We start from the raw sequence: 23,268 nt of genomic DNA on the forward strand, positions 1-23,268 counted from the left end.
TGTATGTCATTTAATATTAAGATAAAGCTATACGATAAAATTGTCCCCATTTTAAAAAGACCCAATGGCTAATCATAAAGTAATAATTGCAGAGATCGCTTACCCTGCCCATTTCCTTGAGCTTGGTCAGCATGACCACAATGGTGGAGTTGTGCTCCCAGAGCATGCGCCAAAAGTCCTCGGCCGCATCCTGCACCGGACCCTGGGCGGCGATGTAGGCGGAGCGGTAGCGGTAGCCGTCGATGAAGCTGGCGTTGACATAGTCGCTGCCCTCGATGCCGTGGATGGGGGTCAGGAAGACGCGACTCGATTCGTAGGGCAGAATGTGGACCAGGCGGTTCTTGTGCTTGTTGCACGGCAGATTGGCCGTGACGAACTTGGACGAGTCCATCTTGACGTTGGACAGCTTCTTGAACTCCACCTCCATGCCCGAGATGCTCTCGCCAGGCTCCGTGATCAGTAGCTTTTGCAGGTGCGTGTGCAGGTTGCGGGCCGGCACCTCCGTCATCCCGCAGATGATGGCCTCCAGGATGGCGTCGTGTATGAAGATGTACTGATCCTCCGTCTGCACCATGTAGTTGCGCTGCGCCCGCAGGCAAGTCACATGACCGTAGATGTCGATTATCTTCTCGTGCTTCATCCGCTCTAGCATCGAATCGATCACAATGTAGCAGCCGGTGCGACCCACTCCCGCCGAGCAGTGAACGATCACGGGTCCGGACTCCGGCGGCGTGAGAGCGCGGCATCGGCGGAGGAACTGCAGGAAGGGAGCCGGATGATCGGGCACTCCGTGATCCGGCCAGGCGGTGAACTGCAGCTGCTTGATCTCGCGACGGTCGTTGAATCCCTGCCGGCACAACTGGAACGTCCGGATGCTGTAGGTGGCCAGCTCCTGCGTCTCCGTGATGGTCACAAAGATCTGGCCGTAGGTCTCCGTTCCGCGTGTGGGCCAGTACTGGTCGCACTTGATGCGCGTCCGCTCCTCCAGCCGCGTCATCATCACAATGGTGGCCGTCTTCAGCTCCCAGCACATGCGCCAGAAGTCCACGAAGGTCTCCTGCAGCGGTCCCTGGGTGGCCACGTAGGCGTTGTGCTTCCGATAGCCATCGCAGTAGTTGGCATTGATGTAGTCCGACCCGGCCACGCCCTCCGCCGGCGGCAACTGGACACGGGAGTGATCGTAGGCGGTGACATTGGCATAGCGATTCTTCGACTTGTTGTGCTCCAGGTTCGAGTTGTCCCACGTGAACTGCTGGCCCGGCTCGATGCTCTCGTACTCCTGCGAGAACTTCTGATTGTCGTTGGTCTTGAGGCGCTCGATGTGGTTGGCGAACTCCGAGATGGGTATGGGCGGGTGTGAGATCATTCCGGGCGTCTGGAAGTTGAGGCGCCGCATGTCCACGGGATCGCTGGGCGTGGGTCCGGCTCCCAAATCGGCAGCCATCAGAGGACGCGTCACGGCCGCCTGGTCCGGAGTTTTGCACGGCTGGCGACGACGCTTGACCACACAGAGCACAATCAGGGCGGTGGACACGACGAAGGTGGACACCATCAGGGGCAGCACCACCCATAGGATCTCCGGTTCGTCCTTGTTGCGATTCACCGACACCTCCGGCTCCGATGGCCAGTTGGGATCGGGTCGGTGGGGCCGTTCACCCGGCGGCGCTTCCCTCATGTCCAGCGAGAGGAACTCGGAGAAGGGACTGGAGGTGTAGAGGTGCTTCTGCGGCGTGTCCACCACCGCCCGCACAAAGATGCGGTAGCGCTTCTCCCGCTCCAACTTGCGATTCGTGAAGTTATGGTAGTCATCACCAGATCCCAGGTGGAAGGTGAAGGGTATGGAACGCTGCGGGAACTTGGCCGCAATGTAGGGGGCATTCGGACGCTCCGGCTTATTCCTGCCCGGCAGAAGGTCATCGGTGAGGAACTGATCGGGAATCTTGTGTAGATTGGACTTGTCCTCCGGCACCACCACCAGATAATAGTGCGAGATGGGTCCGTATTCCTCCGAGGCCTGAGGCAGTATCACCAGAATCTCCTCGCCCAGAACCACGCCGTAGAAATCTGGCTTGACCATCGGCTGAGGGGCGGCCATTTGGGTGGTGACCGTGATCTTGGTGGGCGGGCGGTAGGAATAGTCCGAGGGAATGGCACTCACGTTCACATTGTATGTGGTAAATGGACTCAGCTCGTTGATCGTGTGCGTCTTCATATAGTGCTTCAGGATGATCTCTCGCTTGGGAACGATCTGGGTCTGCGAGAATCCCTGCGAGTCCACAAACACCTTCATGGCATCGAAGCTGATCTTGTAGTTCACGGGCGTAAGGCGAATGGGCGGCGACCAACTTAAGGTCATTGAATGGGTGCTGACATCGTGGGCGCGCAAATTAAGAGGCACATCCTCCGGCTTGATGCGTACGGTCACCTTCTCACTGAGGCGTCCCAATCCGTTGTCGAACCTCGCCGCAATGGCCACGGCATATTGGGCAAACTTCTCGAGATTGACCAAATCAGCGGATTCCGTCAGTCCAACGGTTTTCGTCTGCCAATCGTCCAGATCCTCGACGGCGGTCATGGTGTAGAAGATCTTGTAGCCGAGCAACTTGCCACGACTTGTCACCGGCTCCCACCAGATCTCCGCCGTCTGCTCCGAGGTGGCCTCCGCCTGCAAGGACATCGGTGCGCGTCCCATGTCGCGCTCCGTCTCCACAATCAACTTGTCGCTGAAGGGTCCGGCTCCCTGCTTGGTGTAGGCCCTCACCCGGAATATGTACTCGGTGTTCTCCTCCAGATTCGTGAACACCGCCTTTCGAAGCGTCATATTCCGCTCGGATCCCAGGCCATGGTCGATTTTCTTGTGGAACTGGACGTCGTACCGGGTGATTAAGCCATTCCGATGCTCCCTCGTGGGCGGATCCCAGGTCACGCACAGCACATCCGGAGTTTGGAAGCGAATGGTGATGTTCGAGGGCGGTCCACCGGGCGTTCCTTCGGGCGTCTGGAATATTTTCACCGTCTCCTGGCCGATGCCGATATGATTGCTACCCGCCACTCGGAACTCGTACTCCACGCCACGTTCCAAGTTGTCGAAGCGTTTCTTGGTCATCTGCGGACCCGACAACATCTCCTCCTTGAGAGCCTGATCCTTGACGCCCCAGCGCAGTCGGTATCCGCGCAGTTCGCCATAAGTCTGCGCCGGACGCTCCCACTCCAGTTCGATGGACACGATCGGTTCCCGCTCCATGATCTTCAGACTCACTGTTGGCCGGACTGGAACACCTCCCGGCGTTTTCACCACTATCGCCGCACTTCGGTCGCCGTCGCCCTTGCGGGTTAGTGCGGCCACCTGGATGGAGTACTTGGTGTCCGGCTGCAAACCCGTCACATTGAACTCCAGCGTGTCCACCACATCAAACTTGAAAGGTTCGTTGAGGAAGCCCTTGCCCTGGTTGCGAATTTCAGGTGAGTAAAATTAGTATCTAAGCGATATTTCTTTCGTATTGATTGATTTTAAAACCAATATATAAAATAAGTATCACTTAAAACAAAAACCCTTAGCTTGATATTAATGGGAATTGTAATTTATTTATTTCAAAAATATAATTTTTATACGTATTTCATTTAAAAATTGATCATACTTAATAGTTTATAATTCATTCTAGTTTCTTTAATAATTTGTTAAGTGTAGGTAAGTAGCATTCGTTTTTCTATTAATTTACCTCATCGCGTAGTTCCTGGGCATGTATGTGATATCCTCGGATGATGCCATTGCGGTCCTTCTCGAGTGGGGGCTTCCAGCTCACATGGATCGATGTGGAGTTCAGGGGAGTGGCCTTAACATCTTGCGGATCGCCGGGCACTAAATGCGACGACGAAGAAAAACGAGATTAGAGGGAGGTACTCACAGTGGCGAAAACAACTGAAATTATTCACTTTAAATGTAGCTTAACTTATACCAAGAATATTGGCTAGGGTGATTAACACTAACTTACTTAACGAGGTTACATACATGTTTTTAAATGTTTAGTATACAGACAGAAAACTAGGCAACTAATACTAAGTGCTTAGACCCTAGGAGTAATACATATATGGAGGAATATATGTTGGTAGTACAGAACCAGAACAAACCTAGTTCCAAGTCAATGCCATCACCACATCACAGACAAAAACAGATTCAAATCAACATAATAATTGGGAACTGGAGGAACCAAACAATAAAGTGCTGCTTAGGTGCTATATAGTTGGTATTTGGAAGGGGTTGCTCAATTGGTGCTCAAAAGTTATTAGGAGGTGCAGTTTATACCTTGCTATAGTAATATAGTATAGTATAGACCAGTACTTAAGGAGTATGGTGGCAAAAAAGTACACAAAAATGTTGGCTATCGTAAACACTTTGATTTCGATGTCCATCTCGTTTCACTTAGCAAAAACAAACATGTAAGCATTCAAAAATTTGTTACTTGGTTGTGTGCAAAAAACATACATTGGTAGTTCAAAAAATTGTTTATATATATTTTCTATACACGTGTGCTGCCTTTTTAAGAGCATCAAAAATCCTTGCCGACCTCTTAAATGGTTTGGTAAGATTTTCAAAAAATGTCGAAATAGAGAAACAAATCAAAAAACAAAAGAGATTTGATTCTTTTAGTTATCGGTCGATATTTTATGGACCAATTCAAAAATATGTTTTTGGGAAAAAAGAGTATAGGTTTAGAAATAGAGATGTAAAGTAGATAGTATAGATAGTATGTTGCTATAGGGCATTCTTAAACATAATACATAGTCAACCATTAAATATACTCACTCTTTTTCTCTAAATAGTTTTAAAATGTTTTATTTGTATTATATATATAAACCACCATCCATTAAATGTTGCGTTCAAAAATCAAATTTCGCATAATTTCGTATTCACATCAAAAAAGTTTCAAAAAGATTTTGGTTTATGTTTTTTTTTTTTTGGTTTTTTCCATTTTGATTTGCATTCAAAAAAAGGTGCACGAAACAGAGCAATTGGTGCAAGGTGCGAGTGGCCAAGCAAAGTTATTTGGTTTTGTTTTTATAGTATGTGAAAAAAGATATAAAATATAGGTATTTAGTTTACAGTATACAGTTCCAAAAAGGGTTACTAGTGCACAAAAATAGTTAAAATCCAGAAAAGGAAAATTTAACAACTAAAGATCGAAAACATGATACAAAATCTACATATTTGTTGGCACACCGCTTTGATACTGTACAGTGTTTTTTTAAGGATTTAAATTTTTTTAATTTTTTCAAAATTATGTGGTAGTTTGTAGATTTAGAACACCTAATTAGTATTATTTATCGATTAGCCTAAATTAACTTACCTTATAGATCTTAAGAATACCTTAAAGAAATTGTTGTAAAATTAGTCTGAATTATTTTCAACTTAGCATTTGTTACATTGTTTTATAACGTTTTCGAATAACTTTTTAATATAAATTTATACACTTTTGTTTAATTTTGTAGCAAGAAACTCTTTTAACGCTGAACATGCTTCTTAAATATAGCCTTCATTATTTAGACAGAGATTCACTGCTTGGCGGTTCCTTGCCCTCAATCATTGCATTTGGGTTCATTAAAAATGTTAAATAAATGCATAATACAAATTATTCAAATGCAACTGACGGCGCAAAAATGTTAAATTATGCTTCATTAGTGTCCTGCAGCTTGGCAGCTCATCTGGTTAACTTTTGCAGCCGAAAGCAAATGGAAGGGGTCAAATGCTGTAGTTTTGTCTCATTTTTTGTCGTTTCACATCCATTCACACCAGGTGAGATACCTGCACACACTCACACACACACATCAGTGCACTAAAAATATAAAATAATTAAAATGCCACCGTAGAAGTGTTCTCTATTTTGTGTTTCTTTTTTTTTCCCCGTGCTTCTTTCTGTGCTGAATGGAACAAACGAAGCAAGGAGCGCGTGCTAAGCTTCCAATGCTCGAGGTGCTCATTTTTTAGCTTTTTTCTTTATTTTGATGTATGTTTTATTTTTTATTTTTTGGTGCATATAAAACGTGGGCAGGACGTGTGCGAGACTGCGAGAGTGCGACTGTCTGGGTGCACAAAGGGGAATCTGCTTGCCATGCGAATCTCCCAGGCGGATTGAAAAGCAAGTGCCCAGCTTTAGACAGGTGGAATGCATTTGCGTTTGTGCTGTGCCAGCTAACAAGCGCATCACATCATAACGAAATACGCTCCCGACATACGAAACACAAAAATTAGTAGAAAAAGACAAGAATGAATGAAATAGTCGAGTGTCCCGACCATTGAATACCCGGCACTTTAAAAAAATTATTTGCTTACTATCTTGCGAACGATTGTATATAATTTAAGCCAAGATTTACTCTTTTAAGACTGTAATATTACTCCGAACAATAAGACATTGGTTATGCGGCTGAAAAATTAAAAAAAAACAAAGTTTTTGTTTTTAACTTGGTAGCCTGGTATCCTTGACTTGGTATATCTTGGAAGTCCAATTTCTCTACCTGTTTGTTTTAAAACAGATGGTTGTAGAGTCTAATCAAAAACATAACAGGAACGTTATATAATTTCCCTTGTAACATACTTTTTACCAAACACAATATACCTTTTTATCTACCAGGTACCGGGTATAATAAAAATTAGTGTAAAAAGAAAATGGTGAAATTGGCAAATAGAGTTGTATGTACTGAGAGCACTACCATGTGCTGACCTGACCCTTTAATGCTGGCCCAGAAACTTCAACTGCAGCTTGCGAGCCGCAGGCTACAAGTGCGACAGGGGGAAACTGAAGGGAAGGAAGTGAGTTCGGTTTGAGATATGTGGCCGGTTGCCTCTGGTTATGCCAAATTGAGTACAATTAAAACGAAATTCAAGTCAGTCACATATAGCTCAATGGCAGTGCGGTGCTTTGATGCTGTTCTTGCTGCTGCTGGGTTCTGCACAGAGAGAAAATATAAATCGACAATCTCAGTATTTGACTCTGCCTAAGGATTAAAAAAATACTTTTTCTTTTAGGCGATTTATGTTATTTTTCGTGTGAAAGATGAATATATTTATCCAAAAAATAAAAATTATTCAGTTTTTATATTATACGGCTACGTAATAAATATAAATATTACGTAGCCGACTAGTTGAACCTCCTGTTCTTAGCTACATTAAATATTAACATTCAAATATCATTGTTATTGTTATTGCTATTATTATATTATTAAGGGATCTACAAAACTGTCAAACTGATTATAATTTTTCTCTGTGCTGCCCTGCATGTGATTGTCGTAAACTTTGTGCAGAAAACATTCACTCATTTACGTGTCCTTCAAATTGGCATTGTGTGTGTGCCTGTGCATAAGGTGCGGTGCTATCGGTGCTGCAGACTTAATGCTAAGCTTATTATAACATCTAGAGTGAGCTAAAAGATGCCAGGAGCGTGTCACAATAAGAGAGAGAGAGAGGGAGAGAGAGGGGGCGAGTGAGACGTACACTAAGGTGCTTAACAATAAGTACATTTAATTTACAGTGCTTAGCCAAAATAAAACGAAGTGAATGGGCCACCACACTCAGATGGTGTTGAGCTCTTAAAACACACAAATTGAGTAGGTACTTTATAAAGAAAACTGTTTTCTGTTGAACAAGCAAGTAAACAGCTAACAAGCAAATGAAGGAAGGTTTAAACATCGTGTGGATATATGTATATGGTTCTTGAGGGTATTTTTTTAATTGAGTGGAATTCATGATTGAGAACAAAAATAAAAATCATGTTAAATGGATTTGGGTCATGGGCGTTTGTCTGACTCAGATTGAAATCAAATTCACAATTTATTTCTTAAAAATTGAGTTTGAGTATGAGCGTTTAAAAATGCTCCATATATGCATGATAATTTGGATTGGTTTTAAGTTTGGTTGTTATTGCCATAAAGGCAATCATATTTTTCAGACTGGACAAGAGTATGTAACCAATGAGTTCATAACATATAAAGTTGAAGTTCAGCAAAGTGCTTGTGTAATGAAAACACTGATCAGTAATTCACAGCGACAAAACCATTTTCAATCGGACAAAAACGCTTGAGGAATGGGAAAGCAATGAAAAGTGCAAATATGCAAATGTGTTAACTGTGCAAACATGCAGGTGATTGCAAATAAAACTTAATAAAATGGGTCAACAATACAAAATCTACAAAATTATGTGCGTAAATAAAAAATTCGGTTAATTTTGTGCAAAAATCAATTTAAGGATTTGTCATTTGCTGTGCCTGGCTTCGTTATTTGCATAGCAATACACAAAAAACAAAAAACAAAAATCCATTTAAAAACGTGCGACATTGCGGGGCTTACGAGGCATTCGTGGTGGGATGTGTGGAGCTTCACTGGTGACAAAAGTGCAAAAACCGTGTGCCAAAAACCAAACAGATAGGGGAAGGCAGTAGCTGTATACTGGATACTGGATACTGGATGGGGGCTCAAAAATTATAGTACACCGAGCTTTTGTAAACGTTATTAAATATGTATGCATTTATGTAAATATCACACATGTGGATGTATTGGCAAAGGTATGTTTGCAGGTGAGCGCAACTGAGAAAAAAAATAATAAATAAATAGAGCGAAACATTTTGCGCTATTTGCCTTGGGTAAACATTTGAAATCAAAATAAAAATGTGCGGAATATTTATTGGGTTCAGGAACGGGGTTATTATGGTTATAGCCCCTGTTTAGTTTGGCCTGGGTATGTTTACATTTATAATTGCATACATTTAATTATGCAAATAATTAAATAAAATATTTAATGCAAACAACCTAAAATCAAATTTGTGTATTGGTTTTGGGAATTCGGTTGTTATTGTTGTTGTTGTTGTATAGGTTGTGCTTACAAAAACTATATGAAAATGCCAAAAATACAAAAAGATTACATTGAGTTCATGGCGTTTTTTTGTGCTATACAAATTACCACAAACAATTGATGCATTATATTCAAAAATATTTATTTATAAAATTTGATTCTTTATTTATATTAAGAGATATATCTTGGTTTTTGTGCATTTCTCGAGACGATTGCCAGTCAAGAAGTAAAAAGAACAAAAATATTGTTGCTTGCATATAGTACACAATACATAGGAGTTCTTCTAAAAAGAGATATTTCTTTTTTCGTAAGAGATTTTGTGCAAAAAAGTAGTCAAAAATTGCGCCAAAAAATATGCAATTTTATAGTGCCAATAAGAAAATTTTGTAAATATTTTAAAATTTTATTTTACAAACGAATTTTTATAAAGTATAATAACGTAAATTATATAATATGATTATAATAAAACTAAATTATACATGGTGGGTGGTAAGAGACCGCAAATATGTTTCTCTTAACATAACAAATTTATTATCACCGGATTTCTAGCGATCCTGCGTAAAGAGAAATGTTTTTATGAAATTTAAAGACAATATCAGACCAGATAAGATTAGAGATAACAGATAAGACTTAAGATCAAACTGTTTGCAGCCTGGAAGGCAAAAAGAATTAACGTTAAATTTTAATATAAACAATAAAATGTTGTTTTTAATTTTGTAATAAATTAGAACTGGTCTGACCTCGGACAAACTTTTAATTTTGAAATCATACATTTTGGGCTAAACTACAAATGAAAATATTAGCTGTTTTCAAAACGCTTATTTACAGCTAATTGGTTATAGAGGTAAGTATTGGTAAAATTAAGAAATTAAATTTGGTTGACAAAAAATATATATAGATATATATATATATATATCAGATAACGCTCCATAGTGCTTAGCCGCTCCTGTGGTGGATGCTCCCGATATCAAAATTCAAAAACTGTACAAAATACTTTCGATTAGTTTTAGGTTCAAATTTTTTCTGGGAATTGTTAATGGGCTAATGGTGACGATATAAAAACCAAATAACTAACTTAAGATGAGTGTAAAATAAAGAGTAAAGTAACCGAAAATCAATTGGTATCAAGTAAGAAAATAATAAGGAAATTAAATGATTTTGATAGGACTTACGCATAGGTAAGATCGTTAAGGGCATACATACCATCCTCTTGGGTTCGCAAAATGATGGGATGGGATCGCGGCCCATCGCCGACGGATGTGCCGGCTAGCACCCAGATTTTGTACTCTGTCCAGCGCTTCAGCTCGTCCAGCACAATGCTGGTCATATTGAGGGTCATCGTGGTGGCCTCGTCGTCTTCGCGACCCACCTCCACGAAGAACACCTTATAGTAAATGATCCGACCGTTCGAACGCTCGACGGGCGGCGGCAGCCAGTTCAGCGATATCGTCGTCGAGCTGGTGGCTATGGCGGTGATATTTCGAGGCGGTGCACCTGGTACTAATTACATAGATGGGAACGGAACGTATTTGTGTGTGCATTGATTTTTTTTTCGATTTTTTTGTTTGATGTTTGGGTTTTTATGGGATTTTTGGTTGTTCATTGTTGTTGTTGATGCATAGCCATGGTTTTTGGATATGAGAGAGTTGGTTTTTTTCATAGCGTTCAGCAATTAGCGCAGAGAATACAAAAAATTTCAAACCAAAATAATATGGATAACATGAAAAGAAAAAGCCATAAAGCAAAATAATATTAAAATCAAATCGAATAACATGGTTTATATAGACATAAAAATATCGAAATAAATTTAAATATCAAGACATAGATCCAATGGTTTATGCAAATAATGTTGACTCCTTTTTGCGTTCGTCATTAATTTGTGCATATTTTTTGGTAACGACTTTTTGAGCTGAAAATTTTCCCAACTATCTACTGGATGGAGAGGCAAACCCATGTCATGCATAGCTTAGAAAAAACGATATCAAAATTTGTAACTACACATTCACACAACATTTACATACACACGAAATGACATTCATTTGCATAAACCATGGGAATTTGGCATACTTTAATACATATAGAGATGAAAAATGAATAGTCTACTAAACTTAAATGTAATGAAAGTGCGCAAAGTTTTAAAGGCAGAGTAGCTATTGCGATCTAGATACTTAAGATAACTGAACAAAATAGGAATGCAAACTAATTAGGAAACTAGTAATATATTCTAATTTCAGCAGGCAATACAAACTTGAAATAAAGCTCTATGCTAAAAACAGTTCCAAAATAACTTTGTGGCTTGCCTTCATTGCAACCGTCTGGGCCACATTTAGTGCCGTGCCACAGACAATCATCTACATTTTAATTATGCGAATATGCAAAACGTGCAAATATGGAAACCAAAAGTGATATTTATGCCACTGCCAAGAACTTTGCACTTCCGGCATTTGTCTTCGCGCCGGTCTATTAAAATATCATTCAAAATCAATTTTCTAGACACTGATGCAGACGGAGAGAGAGAAGTTAAGGAATTTTCGGTTTTTGGTTTTGTGGTCTCAGTGCTTCTGGTGCAGAGTGCAGTGTGCAGTGTGCAAAGTGCATTAGGAATTTTAGCACTTAAATAGTGGTCTAAAGTTGGAAATTGTTTGGGCATAATTTACATGATTTAACACTCACCGAGCCACAAATGATAAATGGAATATAATCGAGCATTGCAAAACACATCAATTCAAATACGCATTCCGTAATAGTTTGGTTTTTTTTCTCCCTTATATTTTGCATTACATTATCGTGCTATTTTCTTTTGAACTTAAACTGAAAAGGTGTTTTTGGTTTGGAAATGTTGTTGGTTGTTGGTTGTGTTTGCTGTTTATGGTTTAGTCCTGTGTGTGATGTGGATTGTGGACTGATAGCTATTGTTCAGTGAAGTTTGGTCTGTAATTGGATTAGTTGAACAGATTGCAGTGCAGAGAACAAAGTTTTCAAAAGATTTTAAAATACGTGATCCAATTTCGATTTAAATTTCATTATGAACAGATTTAATGAAAAGTATTTGAGGTACTATTGAATCTACAAAGATAGCATTGTTCATAGTTATAATTTTTATTATTCTGCAATCTGTTAAACTCAAGTTTATAGTTTAATTTACTATGTATTATTTGTGTAATGCTAAGTGTCTTATTTTCTATGTAGTAATAGTATATTTATGTGTAAACTATGTATATATTTGTCTGTATTCGGTGTAGTTTTAAACAAACTAACTATTTTATTTTCAGAGTATCTGATCTAAACAACTAAAACTTAAGGCTAACTTGCAAGGAACCAGAACGATAACATGACAAACAATATATATATATATATATAGGTATATGGATATATGTATGTATAGTTAAGATATACGTGGGTAAGTGCATAAAATTCACTGCACTCCGGGAACACACATCCGATATCATTTATTCATTACATTCGCTCACACTTTACCTGTTTCCACGAAGGCACAACTCAATAAAATGTAATCTCGCACTCAGACATTTTATGGTTTGGGTAACTGAATAATCAACTACATGTTTATAGACACATGTTCATGTGTCAGGGTTAATATATCATATATATATATATAAATGTGGATTTGTATTAAAAATCAATGTAGTTCGTTGTACTTAAGTCTATGGAAATTTGTACGACTACGGCGGTTTGAACTAACTTAAGAGTTATAGAATTCAGTGGTCGCTTGGCAAACTTACCATATTGCTTGGTGCGAACTGGAATGGGTGGTGTTGTGGCCCCCTCGCCCCTCTGTGATCGTGCCGCCAGCCAGATATAGTATAGAGTATCAGGATATAGACCATCCAGAGTATAGGCCTCCGAATTGGAAATGCGTCTGTGGGGAGAGGATGTTTGGTTAGGTATATTGCTAATTTTTAGAGGCTCTTCGAGAACCAAAACTCACTTGTGATGGGCCTGATTGGCGTATGTGTCATTCCAGTAGAGCTCGTAATGAACGATATTCTCGCTGGAATGCGTCGGCTTGGTCCATTGCAGTGTGACTGCGGTCTCGCCGATATCGGTTGCCCGGAAATTGCTCGGTTGCGATGGCACACCTTTGTAGACATATCCGTATTTCATATTCCATGTTTTTGGGGGGTTCGGGGTTTCCAGTGTCGATGTTTCGAGGGTCGGGGTTGGTGCGTACGCCGGTTGGGAATTGCATTTGGTTTTTGGTTTGGTAATAATGAAACGGAAATTACGGAAATTAAATAAAATACAAACAAATCAATGTGGGCATTTGTTTGTATGCCGATGGATCCGACCGATAGCGTTTGCGATTCGGTTTCCAATTCAGAATGCTGCATGATATTGATGAGGTGACACACGCACAGCAATCGCTGCATCAGCATTTTGAATTCGTATTGGTTTTTGCATGAATTTGATTGAGATGTGTCCATCTAGCCAACAACCCGATTCCCCATTTCAATGTTTGAATATTTCAGCGCTAACCACAGAAACCAGCTGGGAAAAACCCGTAGAGAGAAAATGATTATCAATTTTCAAATTATTTCTGCTCCCCAGGGAATCCCGAAGAACCTCTCATCGCTTTGATGTTTTACGCTTTAATGAATATAAACCGAAATTATTTTTTTTGAATGCCAAGTGGCTGTGTATACTGCTTTTATTGGCTTTCAAAGAGTTAGACAGTTCAATTGAATGAAGCTTGTCGGCCGTAAGCAAGAGTCACGTCTGACCCAAATGTAAGTGGACATTTTGCAGTTTACATAACCCCAAGTAATAAGTCTAAGCAGTTCAAAGTTGAACCCCTGTTTTGGTTAGTTATTGTTGCCGTTAAAGCTGCTTAAGATGGCCACAAAGGCAGTAAGTCAGCAGCAGTCTGACCGGCCACGCCCCCACTTAAGAGCCCAAAATACACTCGGTCAAATGCATTTGCATCCAATAACCAATGATTGCAGCCAGTTAATGAATATCTGCCGGACATGCCCACAAGTGCAGTTGGTGTTTGTGTGTCGGACGGAGATAAATATTTCATTGAACGGACACACGTTTCGCCTGACATTTTGTATTATAATTAAATAATTGGTGTGATCTATGTTAGCCGATTGAGTTGAGCAATTAAATTGCAAAATGCCCGATTCAAAATGCAACATTAGTCGTTGCGTGTGTGTCTGCCTCATGTGCCTAATTGCAGCTGATTGCCCAATCAATTTGGCTTAGCTTACCTTGCTGGGCCTTCACTTGCACTGGCGTGGACATTGGACCGGCTCCCATCGAGGTGTAGGCCTGGACCCGAACTGTATAGATGGCATGGGGCGTCAGCTCAGAGACTGTGGTCAGCTCACTATTGTCGACCATCTGCGAGTTCCAAGAGGCCTCCGGTTGATTCGAATTGGTCGTGTAGTACACCTTGTAGCCCTGTTTTTAGCAAGACATAAGGAATTAGGTAAGTTATTTACACTATTGGTACAAAACAAACACTGCTATGTGCTTAGATAATATAAAATATTTTTAAGATTTATTTATAATAAATATGTACAACTTTTATTAACATCAAGTCACATTTTTATAGAGAAATCAATTGAATTCCGATCATTTATTCAAGAGAAATGCTTGGAAAGATTTTTTACTAATACCATTTATTTTCGTTTCACTAAAACTCAACCTTGCAGTGAGAACTAGGATTACAAATTTATTTTCCAGCCACTTTTGTACTGAAATAAATCAGAGCTGCGATATGAAGGCTATTTGAAATCGGGAAACCAAATCCGATTTTCAGCTTTCATTAACTGATAAACCGAAAATGATATATTGCTGCTGGCCAGAGATTTGTGAACCCATAAGGAAGGCCCCGGCAAACTCGGCCTGCCCCGCCGGAGACCACAACGATTGCCCACTCGGAATGGAGACCTGTGGACAGGTGTCTAGGATTTGCATACGAACGTTCGCCGTCGTTAGCCATCGTGCCCGGAACATGGCTAAAGGCATTTTGCCAATTTCCCTTCGACGGGACGGACCCCTCCATTCGAGCCATCGGACTGACGTGACAAAGTGCGTTGGTTGGGCTCCGGGTTACGGGTTTCGGGTGCCGGGTTACGGGTTTCTGGTGCCGGGTCTCTCTGTGTCCGGACTCCGGATCTTATCGTTTAATATGCGCACTTGATGCCAGGTACTTACGGTCACTTGTCCATTGGGCGTCTCTGGTGGTTCCCAAGTAATAACCATGGTGGACGAGCTCAGCGTGCGCACTTGAACATTACGTGGTGCACTTTCCATTTCTGCAGGCGAAAGGGGAAGAGGGGAAATGGGTAATATTAGCATTGTCATGACAAAGGGTGGGCATATAACAATGGCTGTTTGGCTTGGCCAGTTGCTCAGTAGAGATTTGGCTGCCTAAGCGAATTCCGAAAATGTATTGCTCTAATGAAACATTATTTGTTACCGGCTTAGAGAAACCAGACAATGGGGGTTATTATGACTAGTAAATCTAACAGACGGGGCCATTTCGTTTTATAAGATAGGTTTACTTGTTCTTATTGAACTTAACTAATACTTTCATACTTTAAAAACAATGGATCTTTTCTAACTTTTAATAACAACTAATACTTTTAAAAACAAGAGGATAGATTACTCTCATTTTTTGTGACATTTGTATTCTGTTTTTTTACTGACACTGATTTCTGTTTGAATTGAATATTCCTTTTCAACCTGCAACAATTTCTCCCATAAGATATTTATTGGAAACATGCCTAACAATTATTTGTCAGTTTGAAATTAATTATAATTTCTGCTCACTGTCAATATTAAATGATTTTAAAATATGCTGAGCAGACCAGCACACAAATCATAAATATGCAATTTTGTTAAATGATTTTCTGGGGCAAAATGCGCAGAACGACAAACAAATGCCATTATCGAGAAACTAGTGAAGCCACGAGGCGAAAAGTTGTGAGGGGGAAAGTATAGTCTATGGCATTAGGGCTGCGCAAATGTTTTGCAAAGCAAACAATCCTCATCCATCACAATTTGTTTATACAATGAACGGTTGGTTGTTGTTTTAGCTTCTGCTCCTGCTGCTGGAGATGCGTATTTCATGTCGTTTCATGGTCGCAGCAGGTTGCTGGTGCAGGTCAGCAGGATTTCGAGGGAGGCGAGGGGGAGGGGGAGGAGGAGACTGTGCATTTCCGGGAAAATTGAGGAAATTGTTATGGCGCGTCGAAGCCAACGGCTGGCGGCTGTTATAGTGAGAATTTTGCATTTATAAACTGATTGTTGTGTGCTGCGCCAAAAATGTTTTCCCGCGAAGCATGAATCTAGCTCTATGCGTCATGCAATTTTCTGCCATGAATTTGCACGATTCAAACATTTGTCGGTCAACTGCATTGTCAGCCGCAAAATCATCGGCGGAATTCGACCATCTACCCCCACCGCATCATGAATTGCAATTAGTGGAACATCTCTATCACTCAATTTTCCTTATGTGTGATGGGGTGTGTAACCGATTCGTAAACCGATTGGTTAATGGGCAATCAATAAATTCCAATTTCTCACAATTTTACTGCAATATCCACAAACGGTGCAGCAGCAGTTTTATCCACAATTTATATCGCAGTCATCTCATCTGTTACCCAAGTGCTACCCCAATGTGTATGTGTGTTGGCCTGGTCCATTGCTTGTTATAGCCAAGATTTGCATGCAGCTCGCACACACCGATTTACCGATAGATTCCGGCAAAAATTTCCTCTTCGCCCTTCTGTGTGTGTGTGTGTGTGTGAGTCCTGCGAGTGGAGGAGCATCACGTAAGCTGCATTTAAGGGCATATACATTACATACGGATACGCTCCATTAATATGTATCCTTGCATGCCTGCGCACACGCCTACTCCTTATAGCACCAGCACATAGCACTAAATCGTAACCCTTAAACTCAATCCCCACCCCAACCCCCTCACAAGGATGCGAGGCAGGAGCATGTGCAGACCATACATCTGATTACTTGACGAAAGGATATGTTGAAGACTCGTTCAAGGCGACCCAGCCCCAATTGCGGTCCACACACTTAAAATGTGGGTTTTGATTACTGCCCCTCAAAAACAGTTTCTGCCCTCAAACGCTTTCACAAACATTAATGAGTACGTTTTCCAAATGCAGAAGGAACTTGTTTTACTAATTAACAGCTGTGTTGTGTCTGCTATGAAACTAACTGCAAGGAATAAGTAAAAATTACCAATGCTAGGTAATAGAAATAGTTTGTAGTGTTCAGTTTGAACATGTATTAAATTATGCAACATTGAGGCAAAATAATTTCAACTTTGTTTGAGGAATATATATATTAATTTCTGGTATTAATATCTATAGATACAAGAGCTAGAAAGTCTAAATTATAAATTTGGTTACTTAACTTATTAAAATAGCTAAAGGAATTAATTAAAACAGTTCTGAAAATCAGTAAATTCAAAGGAAAATGTCTACCTTCATGTTTTCTATGTACTTGGTAGAATATGAAAATGAATAATATAGAATCTAGTATACCTAAACAATCTATTAAGTAACCTGAATGTCCTGATGCTTTCGAACACAGGTGCGTGCGATGGCATCACCTTGGGATTCTCCTACCCATTCCATTAATGTACTCGTCCCCTTCTTTGCAATGTAATGTTACTGGCCATAAGAAAAGCTGCGGATTATCCACTTGGCTCAGCTGCTACCTAAACCAGTGACACGTGTTAAGCATTGCGTTGACCTGCTGATGCCAGTCTGCGGGCCCAGGAGCTCTACTTGAACCGCCCATAAACGTTGCTATCGAAATATTATTTCGAAACGATATTGGGCAGGCGATAAGCATAATTGCGGCAATAAAAGTTTTCAACTTTTGTACGACACGCTCTTGGATCTGCTAGTGAAAACTGCAAATGCAGCTGCTGCTGTTGTATGAAAAAGCATTGAACGAAGTCAGAAATACCCTGCAAATCAATAGTCGCTTTTATAGTGGACTATATTTTAAGATTATTTAAATATAAATAATTTTAAAATGTCAGACAATTTTTAATATTCTTTTTATTATGTTTCTAGAATGTTTACCAATGAATCCATTTAGATTTTCTTTTTAAATAAAAAATATCTGTTCTTAAAATTCAAACAGTGAGCACAAAATTATTGAGGTACTAACCTATTGTTAAAACATAGAAAAATCAGTTCGTTTCCAGCTCCTGAGAAAAAGGATCACAGAAAAGGCAGAAGGGACCGGAAATGCTTGTCAGACAAGCGCATGCTTACGCGGGAATTGCCAGGACTAAAACAGCGTTGCATGCACCCAAATACAACCATCCGCATCGAAACGGACGCATAACAATGCAAACTTTATGGGATGTTTGGGGGAGGATATCCCCCTTAGCCATTTCCATCCCCCCACCGCCCACTCACATACGTCAGGATATCGCCAGGACTCGTGGTTGTGGATCGCAGCTGCGTATGCAACGATTTTTTAACATTGCATTTACCTTTGATTCTATCTAGCTACTTGTTATTCCGCTTTCTTTACTTTTTATACTTATTCCTTTTTTTTGTACCCTTTTCACAATTTTTGGGTCGGATTTTGTGCTGCTCAACAATTGTTATTGAAATTGTTTTCGCAATTTTTTGGCCAACCATAAAATTTTGTTTGCCAAGGATACTTACTTGTGCCACCGAATGAGAAATCGCCTGAGAAGGCAAAAGCATGTGCAGCATGGCGAGTGGAAGAGAGAAAGGACAAATAGACATTTTCAAGAAGGGTTAGTACGATTGCCGACATAATGGACCAAGGCAAATAAAAACGGATCTAAGAGCGTATTCTAAATTCAAAACGAAATTGGTTAAAAATCCTTTTTTGTGCAGCATGTGAAAGACACCGGAATGGAAGAGTGAGGCAGTTAGTTAAATGTCCTCCAATGGGGGGCAGCAGCTCATCCGCTCATCCGATACTCACTTGTCTCACCGGTGGTACATGTCGCCGGGGCGGAGGGCGGTCCACGTCCAATATTGTTCACGGCTATCACGTAGAACTCGTACTCGGTGTAGGGACTCAGGGCACGGACCACATAGTACATGGTGATGATGCCGCTTATCTCGCTGAAGGCCTGGTTCGCGTTCTTCGGCTTGTACTGGATCACGTAGTACTGCAAGTCCTCGGGACCCTTGTACGACCACTCCAGACGCACCGAAGTGGCGGTCACCTCGGAGATTTGCACATCGGTGGGTGCGGTGGGCAGAGCTGGCAAAGGATATGAAAAGATATATGGTAAGCAATGGTAATGAGGTATGGTATGGTAATGAGAAAAGCCATTTCTTTTGTTTGCTAAAAATTACTATAAAACAATTATCGTGTTTTTATTTAAACTGAAATGATATTAACCATTAATGTACAATTTCGATAAAGTTAAAACAATATGGTTTTAAGTTGTTTTTAAGTCTGTCTTCTGAATATAAAGACATTGTTGCGTGTTACGTTAGTTACGCTTTCAAGTAATTTTACAAAAATATTTTTTAAAGTTTACGTAAATTTGTGTTAATCAGCATTATTTAAATTTATTCTTCCTATTTTCTTACATTGCACTTTAACCACCGAAACCGAATCAATTTGTCCTAGTGTGGAGGCAGCAATGCAAGTGTAATTTGCACTCTCTTGAATATTAACCAGATGCAGGATATTGCGGCCGATTGGCATCTCACTCTCGGGTGTTAGATCTTCAAAGCCTGAATAAAAGCATTGATTAAAGATGGGTAAGACAGTTGATTAGAACCATTTGCTTACCCTTCATCCACTTGACATGTGGCATGGGTGAGCCGACGGCAATGCAGGAAAGATTCAGATTGGAGCCCAGCATCACCTCGCTGATGCTCTCTGGAGGGCGGGAGAAAGTGGGCGGAACACGACGGACTTTCACATACAAATTGGTAGCCTTTGAGTGTTCGGTGCCAATTGAGTTCTCGGCCACACATTCGTACTTCCCTTGATCCTCCTCGCGGCTGTTTTCGATTTGCAGGAAGCCTAAAATAAAGTAGATGGCCAAATTTTAATTAAAACTTTGTTTTATTTAATTTGTTTATAGTTAGACTAATTTTAGTTTAAAATATATTAAATATTTATTAAACTTTTTATACAACTAGCAATCTTTCCCTGGGTACTGGTTGGTTTTAGACTACCCAAAAGACTTCGCTACCTACATATCCTTTGCGCCTATGCTTATTGGTATTATACCTGTAAGCTGAATACGTAAAACAGCTGCAACTTTTGAAGTTAATACCTGATTAAAAGGGGTTGCTTCTACCTAAGTGTGAACCAATTGGTTTTATAGAAGCAACCCTTCAACCGGCTTATAGAAAGACTATTATCATGTTGCAAATTATATCTCTACCTGATCTGGAATATAAGACATAGTTTTCTGGGAAAGGAAATTAGTTCCATTCTGACTCTTGCCAAGAAAACAACGCAAAGATGTTCATTGTGCTTATATTAACAAGCTTGTTATATTTTGTGGGTGGCACCACTTATGTAACCACCGACAGTCACGTTGAGGTGCCAATATACCAGAAACGACCGTTGAGCGAGCAAATGGAGATGATTGATATCCTGGATTTGGGAGACCGACCGCGACGACAGGCGGAACCCAATCTGCACAATTCAGCCTCCAAATTCCTGCTGGAGGTGTACAATGAGATTAGCGAGGACCAGGAACCCAAGGAGGTCCTGCATCAGCGCCACAAACGCTCGCTCGACGATGATATCCTGATTTCCAACGAGGATCGACAAGAGATTGCCAGTTGCAATAGCATTCTGACCTTTTCCAGTCGAGCGAAGCCCGATGAACTGGGAAACGAGCTGGATATGCACGTAACCTTCAATACCAACGATGTGCCAGTGGATTTGAGCCTGGTTCAGGCCATGCTCAGGATATACAAACAGCCCAGTTTGGTTGACAGGAGGGAGAACTTTACGGTTTCTGTGTATAGGAAACTGGACAACCGACAGGACTATTCCTACCGCATCCTGGGCTCCGTGAACACTACATCCAATCAGCGTGGCTGGCTGGAATTCAATTTGACCGAATCCCTGAGAATGTGGTTGGCCAACAAGGGTTTGCCACGACGAAACGAGTTAAGGATCTCCATTGGCGACTCCCAGCTGAGCACCTTTGCAGCCGGATTGGTGGCTCCACAGGCCAGTCGTTCCAACTTGGAACCCTTCATAGTGGGCTATTTCAATGGGCCCGAACTCTTGGTCAAAATACAGAAGCTTCGTTTCAAAAGGGATCTGGAGAAGCGACGGGCCGGTGGAAGTCCACCACCTCCTCCACCACCACCCGGGGATTCATACAGGCCACCACAATCCTGCGAGCGACTCAATTTCACTGTGAACTTTAAGGAGCTGCAGATGCACAACTGGGTGATTGCACCCAAAAAGTTCGAGGCTTACTTCTGCGGCGGTGGATGCAACTTCCCGCTGGGCACCAAAATGAATGCCACCAACCACGCCATCGTCCAAACCCTGATGCATCTCAAACAGCCGCATCTGCCCAAGCCCTGCTGTGTGCCCACGGTCCTGGGAGCCATCACCATACTGCGCTATCTCAACGAAGACATCATCGACCTCACCAAGTACCAAAAGGCAGTGGCCAAGGAGTGTGGCTGCCACTAGCTTGGCTTTAAATTAATGTATAACCAGTTCTCAAAATAGTTTTTAATGGATATAGGATTCAATGTACATATAAATATTTTAGAAGTAAATAAAAACATTTTCTTAAAGAAAAATAAACCTAATTTTCCTAGAAACTATTGCTATTATTGCCATAACATTTTGTAGGAAAAGGACTTATGGAAAGTTTTTCTGAGACTCAACTAGTCTTTAGGCTTAGAAATACTTATTTTCACAAACTTCCCTTATTTGAATTTTGAGAGTGTACAAACTTTTATGTTTATTAAGCAAAACCTTTACTTGTTACGCCCTTTTATGACGCCTTTGGGTTCTGGGGGCATGGGTTTAACCGTAACAGAGTCGTAAGATCTTAGATTTATCAATAAATTTGAAAGTCAAATGATGTTTGTTTATCTCACATCACTTTAATAGGCAACCCACATTATCCTCATTGCCCCATAAAAAATTCTCAATTCACCTTGCTTTTATGTACGGATTCCATCCACTCCACTTCAGGATGTGGATGTTGCACTGCCCGAGAAGCAACACATGGAAAATTAACACTTTTTATATGATTTTAAAAGCCATATAAATTTTACGACAAGTCTCCTGCCCCCAAAAAAATGTTGCAATCTCTCCAAAGAGAAAAGACACACAGACACAGTCATCTATTAAATATCGGGGCTCGCTTTTCCGGGATATTACGCTAATGTGAATGACACATACGGTGGAAAAACTGGCGGAGTACTTGGAGGTTGGAAAGGGAGAAAGCCATAAACTGGCTTCACTTTGACATTATATTTATATGACTAATAAACAATGATGCACAAGACGGCGATGAGTAGACAATATGAAATTTACGTACACAAAATTCACTCCTAAAAGCCAGTGGCTTTTAAATCAACAGTTATGAATATATATTCCAGGCACACAATTTGTTTAATAGCCATTGGAATTTTTGGCTCTAACGGAAACCAAAAAGTTATGACACGAATATGTCCGTTATTGCGCTTTTTAATTGACCAATAACTATTATTTCACACGATAATTTAGAGAGACATAGTAGAGAGCCAATGATTTGTTTTGCTTGGTTTATAATTTATTTTGCAAATTTATTTCATATTTTTTGCAAAATTATATTAGCATTTTAAATGAAGCATGAGCGATTCGGTAACAGCGTGTGAATTTCTAAGCGTTTAAATGCAAAACTCTGTGATATCGTCGTGTTACTGTGTGCGTATGTGCGAAATTAATCATATTGAGTTTCGATATTCAATTTTCTCCTCCATACAATAAATCAACTACCTCAATTTAACATGCACACATACCCGTATTAAAGAATGAGTCAGTGTGCGTGTCCATATAGGTAAGCAAATTTAAAATCTGCATGAAATATGACAATTAATTTGCGAAACAAGAGTTTTTTATATGCAATATTATCGTTTAATTATGTATTGCTGCATTTTGTGCATATACAAGCAGTATTGATCAGGCTTAACCGAAAAGCTTAAATTACAAAATCGTATTTTCGTTTGATATGATACTGAACTGAATATTGTGAAAAGTCATTTGATGAAAATTGTATGAATTAAGGCCTAAAGACTTGTATTTAAACTGTATACATTTCAAAGAAAACCCAACATTTTATAATATCATAAAATTGCCAACAAGATTTTTTAAAAGCAATTCATTTTTATTTGTTCAATGTGTTGAAGTTACACATTGCAAATGCATGTTGACTAAATATATCTTG

At 40.5% G+C, this 23,268-nt stretch overlaps 2 protein-coding genes across 7 annotated transcripts in view; one reads left to right on the forward strand and one right to left on the reverse strand.

Moving 5' to 3' along the window:
• The window catches only part of LOC108049170 (tyrosine-protein phosphatase Lar), a 123,671-nt gene that overhangs the window by 2,178 nt on the left and 98,225 nt on the right, over positions 1-23,268 (reverse strand). For 3 of the 6 annotated variants that reach the window (XM_044459533.1, XM_044459534.1, XM_044459532.1), the window contains exons 7-17: positions 19,635-19,871; positions 19,430-19,576; positions 18,819-19,094; positions 18,521-18,544; positions 15,021-15,121; positions 14,069-14,261; positions 12,787-12,937; positions 12,581-12,717; positions 10,044-10,340; positions 3,720-3,859; positions 104-3,445 (exon numbers count right to left, since the gene is read on the reverse strand). In XM_044459533.1, coding sequence (XP_044315468.1) covers positions 104-3,445; positions 3,720-3,859; positions 10,044-10,340; positions 12,581-12,717; positions 12,787-12,937; positions 14,069-14,261; positions 15,021-15,121; positions 18,521-18,544; positions 18,819-19,094; positions 19,430-19,576; positions 19,635-19,871 — 5,045 coding nt within the window. Of the gene's footprint in view, positions 1-103; positions 3,446-3,719; positions 3,860-10,043; positions 10,341-12,580; positions 12,718-12,786; positions 12,938-14,068; positions 14,262-15,020; positions 15,122-18,520; positions 18,545-18,809; positions 19,095-19,429; positions 19,577-19,634; positions 19,872-23,268 lie in introns of all 6 variants that reach the window. The other 3 variants (XM_044459537.1, XM_044459536.1, XM_044459538.1) reach the window with 3 other exon arrangements.
• On the forward strand, positions 20,308-21,518 carry LOC108053755 (protein screw). The gene has a single exon (XM_017136468.2). It carries the CDS (start codon positions 20,319-20,321, stop codon positions 21,516-21,518), a length of 1,200 nt encoding a protein of 399 aa, XP_016991957.2. The 5' UTR covers positions 20,308-20,318.

The sequence above is a fragment of the Drosophila rhopaloa genome, unplaced genomic scaffold (genome assembly GCF_018152115.1).
Source record: "Drosophila rhopaloa isolate 14029-0021.01 unplaced genomic scaffold, ASM1815211v1 contig_2, whole genome shotgun sequence".
Taxonomy (NCBI): Eukaryota; Metazoa; Arthropoda; class Insecta; order Diptera; family Drosophilidae; genus Drosophila; species Drosophila rhopaloa.

What these genes read in the sequence shown, in the direction of transcription:
- LOC108053755 (XM_017136468.2), top strand. Translation starts at nt 20,319, where the DNA reads ATGTTCATTGTGCTTATATTAACAAGCTTGTTATATTTTGTGGGTGGC.